This window comes from Liolophura sinensis, chromosome 6, assembly GCF_032854445.1.
Source record: "Liolophura sinensis isolate JHLJ2023 chromosome 6, CUHK_Ljap_v2, whole genome shotgun sequence".
Classification (NCBI taxonomy): Eukaryota; Metazoa; Mollusca; class Polyplacophora; order Chitonida; family Chitonidae; genus Liolophura; species Liolophura sinensis.
Genome location: NC_088300.1, coordinates 38,184,704 through 38,192,948, shown reverse-complemented (window position 1 = coordinate 38,192,948; position 8,245 = coordinate 38,184,704). Strand labels below are relative to the sequence as shown.

The 8,245-nt window shown below is 42.2% G+C and overlaps 1 protein-coding gene across 1 annotated transcript; it reads right to left on the bottom strand.

The window, feature by feature from the left end:
• Positions 1 to 312: 312 nt before the first annotated feature.
• On the bottom strand, positions 313 to 2,945 carry LOC135467176 (uncharacterized). The gene is made up of 2 exons (XM_064744942.1): positions 2,668 to 2,945; positions 313 to 2,485 (listed from the first exon to the last, which is right to left on the bottom strand). Exons 1-2 carry the CDS (start codon positions 2,943 to 2,945, stop codon positions 313 to 315), a joined length of 2,451 nt encoding a protein of 816 aa, XP_064601012.1.
• Between the last annotated feature and the right edge of the window lie 5,300 nt (positions 2,946 to 8,245).

Below are 8,245 nucleotides of genomic sequence, written 5' to 3'. Positions count from 1 at the left end.
ACCAGTCGTTTCACTATCCCCTAAATGCCGGGCGTTTGGCAAAGGAAGCTGCAACTACCTCTTTTAAGGTCTTAGGTGTGACCTAACAGAGGTTTGATCCTGGATCTCCCGGACCTGAAGCGAGCGCCTTTACCAACTGAGCTATCGGGGTTGGTAATTCCGCATTGAGGTTTCATTCATTTGAAGAGAATAAAAGAGAGTCATCATTTAATCTGTAGGTTACACATACTTTATTTCTGGCCAAAGACGACTTGTGCAACTTTACTAACACACTCAGAAAGAATTCAGATAAACTTATTAATAAATCATTGATCAATTTATCTTTGACCAGATTTCTTTATCAATCTGCAGGTGACGTGTGCCAATTTTACACGGTTCGGGAATGGTGCAGATTACGTCCTCGTGGCGATACCAGACGACATCGTCAAACCTTGACCAGAAGAATCTGTTTTCCCCAACTGCCGACATGCACTTCACTTCCACATCCTCCTCATCCACACCTGTCACAATACCCGGGTAATATTTCCCATCGTACATATACTTTACCACACACCATTTTCCGATAACGTCAGGGTCGGTGATGTCGAGAGGAGTCAGGCCGGTGTGTGAAGGCTCATGAGTCGGTTGTTGAGGAGTAGTCATTTCAGATGTCGGAAACACAAACTCTTTGGCATCATAACAAGAACAGCGTAAGGTGTCTGGATGGCTACAGAAGCAACTTATCTGTCTGTAATACATTGACCCCATCTTTGTTGTACATATCTGATGAATGCCCATTGTACCAGGAACGGTTACTATGTTCTCGGGAAGCATCTTTGTAGCATTGGTAACAGAAGAACTGTCAGTGAAAAACATTTTCACTTTGGTTTCTGACTTCGTTAGTTCACCAAACATTTTTTTAGCATCAGGGATATCTATGCCCGCATTAACAAGGCGATCTGCTGCTCTTTTGATGGACCCACCTACTCCATCAGGGGCGCCCTTACCGTGCCCAGCTTCAAAGAAATTCCACGTTGCTGATGAGAAACCGTGCTGGTATATTTTGGTACAGAAAAGGAAAAAGTTTTTCTTTTGTCTGTACTGGGTGGACGGGCCATCGCTGTAGAAGTGCAACGTGTCTACCTTTGGGAACTTGGTTTTAATGTACTGAAAAACAGGCTCTAGGTATGTCCAGATTGCAGGTGGGTCATGCTGCAGCGATGGGGACATAGTGCACATAGCTATTGCCTCTGGAATGTTTCCTACCTGAAGCACCACGTCATGTAAGGTAACTTGCTGGTGTGAGGCTCCAAAGTGTGCTGACTGTATTTCTGTGGCATATTGACAAAGATAATTTTCAGCGAAATCAAGCTGGATTATGCATTCATTATCCTTAAGGTTTTCCTTCAACTGTCGTAGAGAGGCAAACTGGTGACGTATGTTAAATAAATGGCGCTGAAATTGCTTCATCTGTTTCTGGAACAAATTAACCACATCCACCAGTCTTTCTGAAATTTTATCCTTTGACGTCACCCTCTGTTCCTTCACTTCCGAGGACTTTAGCACTCTCTCTGTCTTTTTGGAAACCCATTGCCAGTATTCTACCTGTTGTAACTCATCATAGTTTTCTGCCACTGGAACTTGAGCCGAGACGCATGATGCGCACTCGCCGTACATGCACGCCTTTTGATTTCTGTCACAAGCCATGTTGTCTGCCATTTGACATAAGTCGGATGTTTGTAAAAGTTTTAAGTCACGCAATTTTTGGACAAGTAGGTTCAAGTTTTCATGTGTTTTACACAGACAGGTTTCTCTGTCCTTTGAGGACGGTATAATTACCCAAAACGGTCGCAACCGACAGAAGAGAGAATATGATATCTTCATGTTTGGGCTCTCTGAAAGAAATTTCATGTGAAGCACCTTCAAGCTGTCGCATAGAAAGCGTTTCTGCATTTTCTGCTTATTTCGGGTTTTTGTCTCCTTTTTCCCAGCAGTTATACGTGATACGTCATCCCGGATGTAAAAGGATCGAACTCGTGATGCAAACTTTGAGGCCCACGCTGCCATCTTCCGTTTCTTAAAATCAAAAGGGTCTGCATTACACGTGGAGCCAGTGACTAGATGTTTCCATCTTCTTTGGGAAAAGCCAAAAATTTCTTCCGCAAATTTCTGGAATCGATACTGTTTGACTATTTTCCCAGTCAAAAGTCGTGCCACCATTTGTTTCCTCCTCTCATGATGCGACGCCTTGTATTTGGCTTTCAGGTCGCTGACTAGGGCAAAGTGGAAATTTAATGTTTGTCTGACAGATTTCCCAACATGAAAGTTCCTTAGTAACTGACGAGTTTTACTTCTAGGGCTGTCTGATGTGCGATTGAGAAGACGGTTGTATCGCTTTCTGTAGCGCTCTGCACGCCTCCTTTCCTGCTGTAATGCTTCTGTCAAGTCTTTCATGTCCTTAGAGCGTTTAGCCCGAGCCCTTCGCCTTCTAAGTCCACTTTCTCTTCTGAAACACAACCATGAGAAATAATACTTTAGCTTTTGTGCGCACGTATATACTAAAACTCTAACTGTAACAAAATCAAGAATTCATTTTGGATTGCCATATCTGCCATTTGTCAGCTTTTGTAATACACACGTTGGGCCTATCTCACAGGAAGACAATACAACTTAATCAGCTACACATACCTGCCGTTTCCATTATCGTCAGGGCTGCATGGAGGGGTCATAATATTTCGTGCTGACTTCTGCGTTGCCCTATGAGTTTGTTGTTTTTTTCTCCAGTACTTTCGTCTATTTCGCCTCTCCCTGTCAGTCAACTGATCAACACTCAGTCTGGATGCTGACTTTCCTTTGTTATCATGCCATCTCCGTCTTTCCTTCTGTAAGAAGTTATTCCTGCGCTCAGGATCTGCATCTCGACGTTGTCTATATCGACGCTGCTTTTCTGCAGCAGATAGAGGCATATTCCTGCCGTATATGCTTCTTGAAAAGTTCTTCTGCAACAAAAACAGACTTTTATGACGCACTGCTCTGATAAGAATAAATAGTATTAGGTTACGCTTTAGCTTTTAATCTAAAATGTCAACAACGTTACCATATGTCACCCACGTTACCAGGTACAGGGTAACGTAGTTGACAGTAACGTTGTTGACAGAAATGCACAAAAACAACAAGAACTCCGTGCTGTACACAGACAATGGAAGTTACTTAAGGTGAAAGGCATTTGATTACATCAGATATATTAGACTGTTAATTACTTTTTCAGGTAAAACCTTTGATTGGCAAAATATCATGGTAACATAGTTGACATATTTAAGTGACAGACCATTTAGGTTGAGCCATTAATCAACAGTTTTTGGCGAAAAATGCATAGAAACTTACCAAACCTGACTTTGAAGATCAGCAATTTCCCGCCTTTGCCCTGGGGGATCTGGTTGTCATCAAGGGCATGTAACTCTTGTTAAGCTCACCAGAAAGTGTCATGGTAACGTAGTTGACACAGCACTAAGGGACATCATTTTCACAGGCTGTATTTAATGCATTTGTACATTTTCAACGTAGTTTTCTTATAAAATATATTATTCAATGCTAACGGCAACAACTGATTTTGGCTGGAGATAGAAATTCCACAAAAAAAGAACATTTTAAGTAATGTTTTAATACAAAACTCACTGTGGGACATGTCATTTTACCAACACCACAAAACCAAATCAATGCATAAAGCATGTTATTTGCCTCTTTTTTAAAGCCAAACTAGTACATTTTAGCAGTTATTGTCTTGTATTTCATACTCCTGCAAATCTTCATTCTCATATTGAAGAAAATAGTCTTGTTTAGCGCTGTCTGAGCCTTAGGACATAAAATATACTGTTGTGGTAGAATGACCCATACATGTGGCAGGATACCTGGAGTCCCAGTGTTCCAAAGTGCTTTGGTTTCAACACCATTAATTTTGCACTGTACATCACACTGCTTTCCAGTCAGTCGCGCTACCACATGATTCTTGCGCTCAAACTTGACACTGCAATGAAGATTGCTCGTTGTAGTGTATACTTTCGCCTTCGTGCTCGGTGGAGACTGGGACCGTTTGTGTCCAGCTGCACTTGGTCTCCCCTGAACACCTGACCCTAGCTTCCCTAGTTGTTCACAGGATTTTGTGGCTTCTCCTATATCGACCAATGTTCTTTACTTCAACACCGAAAGCAATGGTCACAGTTACGGGGATTTTCAGCTTTTCTGCACCAAAAAACAACCGATTTTGTAACCTCTTTTCTTCTTACTTTATTTTCCACTATGGTTCTTTGGCACCTTGTATGTGTTTTGCAGAGAAATAAACACTGCTATCCAGCTTGTTGGCTATGACTTCTATACTGGTCAACTTTCAACTCCTGTATATGTGGCGGAAGGGAACTGTTTTGTTCCCCCCCCCCCCCCACACCTTTTTGTTTCCTGTCCAGTGATGGATGTTTCCATCGTCAAGACATCCTCTTCAGATGTTACAGCATGGACTTTCACCTTGCTTCGACCAGATTTCAACTTGTCGATGTTCAATTTCACGGGAGGAAACTTTGTTCAGCTCCGACAGAAGATCCTCATCAGCAGTTCCTCCAGCCTCCAGATGAATCCTCATCTCCTGACGCGCGACATCATCACGCACACCGGTAAGTACAGTCCGCCGGGAAATGCTGTCGACCAGATGATCTTCAGAACGAACGGATGCTAGGTCAGTCTTTGACGCCAATAACACTTTCTCTTTCAGGTCCACTGCACGTATCATGAACGTCTGAGCACCCTTGCTACAAACGTACATTCCTATTACAAGTCTTCACATTTACTTTAGTACTTTATATTTTTCGTTGATAATTCTGTCAGACTCACACAAGTGATATTCCGCTGCTACAGTGATTATTCTTGAATGCCTTCCCTTTAGATCCCATTTCTGCACCCTTAAGTAATGACACTTTGATTTCTTTATGCTTTTCAGAAGTAAAAACGTGTTTTCAGTCCTGTTTTCTGTTTTCAAAGCCGGTCAATATATTTCCAAGGCTGCTATCAAATAAAAGCATCGAAACCAACCGTTTCCCAATTAGTGTCAAATCAATAAAAACAACTTAATTTTCTTCTTTTTAATGAACTAAGGTATATGTTTAATTGCCCTTGGATTGGATGAAAATTGGCAAGATGGGAAGTTAAGGCTGGGACTTTGCTTACAAAGACTGGCATTTCACCTTTAATAATTCTTTTTCATGTGGAACTTTTAGAATCACAGCTCTTTATCGATTAAAGGTATAAAAGATACGCAGGGCGTGAATATGAGTGAGTGAATGAGTGAGTGCTTGGGGTTTAACAATTACTCAACAGTTTTTCAGTCATATGACGACGAAGGAATCCTTAAGCTGAGATTCCTTACATGCGGTAGCGGTATACGGTACGCGGTATGCGGTACGCGGCAAAAAATCGAAATAGTTAAAATAAGTTGCAATGATTCCATAGGTACGGTCGCGGATCCGTTTTTTCATGCGGAAACGTATACGGCAAAATCAATCGCACCATGTAGCGATCGGTGCGGTATGCGTTTTCAAAACCGGACAGAGTATCCCAAGAAATGACGTCACTGGTGGGGTGTTTCCCCGACACGTGGTCGGAACTTGTTTAAATTGTTCTCTGGTTAGACGAAAGTACTGTTGGAATTTTTCTCCATCCAGCTGCAATTCCGAGACCAAGTTATGTAAAGCTCCCTGCTGAGCCGCAAAATACTGTGGACCCACCATCGGTGTTTTCTCTTTTTACGCTTCTTTAGTTGCAACAACTTATATGACATTGCTATTATGGCAAGGTCTGAATCTTGCTTTAAAGCCACACGTCGTGAAATGGAGGAATGCGACATGTTTGCTCTGATAAAAACGCACCATGAATGAAAGAAAACGCATAGGTTACCGCATAAATGGAATCAGAGAAAGCGCATATCGCATGCCGTATCCGCGTACCGCGTGGAGTATACCGCAAACCGCGTGTATGGAATCTCAGCTTTAGGGTGTATGTTATGTGCCTCCTTGTTGCAGGACGGATTTCCACCGCTCTTTGATCAAGTGTTGCTTCACGGAGACGACTTACCGAAAGCAAGAAAACTGCAACGCCCGATCCATTCTAGTGATACGGGGCAACCGGTCGTTGCACTATCCCCATCATGCTGAAGGCCAGCGAGGAAGTTACAACTTCCTCTTTTAAAAAGTCTTAGGTGTGACTCAGTCCAGGATTGATCCTGGACCTACGGCTCCCGAAGCGGGCGTGAAACTGAAGACCACAGTACCACTACCAGGATCTGGCTATCTCCCCAACAACATTAGGCCGGAGTGCCCACTTGGAAACGGAAAACCAATTTCATTAAGAAATATTTGGCACCCAAACAAAAATTTCGACATCTTACATCTCCCCTTACAAGTTAAAATATTCGCTTTGCTCAAATATTGCAGGATTTTATCTTTAAACCTGAGGCGTCTGAGTTTTGGTTAAAATATTCGCTTTGTTCAAATATTGCAGGATTTTATCTTTAAACCACAACCCGTGACACGAACTGCTGGTGAAACTGTTGGACTGCACATCCAACAGGTCACCATTGACAAATTGGTGACGTCTTTGCGCAGAAGATGTAGCCCGAGCGCTCTTTGTGATGCTAACAGTGGAAACGCTCAGTAATGAAAGCTGTGAACTGTGATTACCGACAACTCTGTTTTCACGATGTTGCTGGATTATTGCTCTAAAATGTGAAAATGTGGTGGAAACTAAAGCCACAAATGATAATGAATACTTGCCCTAATTGTTTAGTAAAGACCTTACTTAATACTGAGAGAAAATTGCTTGGTGCGTTTATATTTTTGTAAGGAAACGCAATTTTGGCAATCTTCAAAGCTAATAAAGAACCACATTGGGTCATGCAAAGAAGCCAATGTGCTATTTCTGAGATATGAAGTTTGCCTCAACTGGTTCACCGCCATGTGGTCGATACACAGGATAACCATATCATACATTTATCATATACCTATGCTTATACCTCACTGGCCACAAAAATGTTGCAAGTATAAATAGTTACGCTGTTGCTTCTCACGGTATGCTGGAAAAGATGAGCAACATCATTCCAAATACACCCGTAACACAGCCTTCCGCTACGAGCGTAACTCTTCCTCCTCAACCTCCACAGAAATTGGTGCAGCTGTCCCACCATCTTCTACAGTGCAGAATGATCTGTTTGTTTTACAGAATTTCACACACAATGTAAACCATGCCACTACACCATGTACAACTGCCGGTATTTTCCAGGGTGCATCCTTCTCAAATTGCACGTTTAACCTCATTTCTGCCACAGATCAGCTGTTTATTAACTGTTTGTTTTTGACAAACTCTTTCAAGAACTTGTGTCCACTTCGGGTTCGGTCGATACGGCGACGCAACCGCAGAGAACTCGAGCAGGTACGACGATGCAGATCAACAGTGTAATGATAATCTCTATGTATATGATGTTCTAACACATCTACCAAATGCGTACTACACAGAGAATAGAGAGTCGACTGCATATACATCGAACCATATATGACGTGAACTTTTTCACGCGACCCAACACGTTGGTCATGGCGTTCACCAGGGTTGTTCCAACTACAGGGAGGATTGGTTGTTACGGCACACAGTTTGACCACATGAAAACAAACTATGCCACGTCATCAACATGAAACCGTGCAATCTATATGTAGGTCAACGTGTTTAACTTGATGGCGGATTACTTAATCCACAAAAGCTGACAGATCTATGTATACTTAGCAACCACAAAGTATCAACAACGAAAAGCAACAGCAATTCTACGTATATATATAATTAAAGTAAAAAAATTTATATATATCCATTAATTTATTTACTTTAAGTTTCCATCGAAATTTTGACGATCATGTCCAGTCAAAAACGTCCTTTTCCAGGCCCAAATACAAGAACCCTAGCTCTTTTCCGATGTTTGTATGGATCTCTGGGCGCGCTGGTGACGGGGCAAGTAAGTGTCGGAAACACCCAAGCCTGCAGGCCTTCATCTAGGGCTACATGCTGTCAGTGACGGCATAAGGCAGTTCAGACAGTTTACCAAGTGCATTCACTGCTGCTGACTGCCGTTAGCTTCGTGCTTAGAGTTTGTCACCATGTTAGCTTAATATCCCGTTCATGATTGCCGTCTGTCGATCTCTTTTTACCTTTATTTCCACATCTCAACACTCCCAATCAAAAC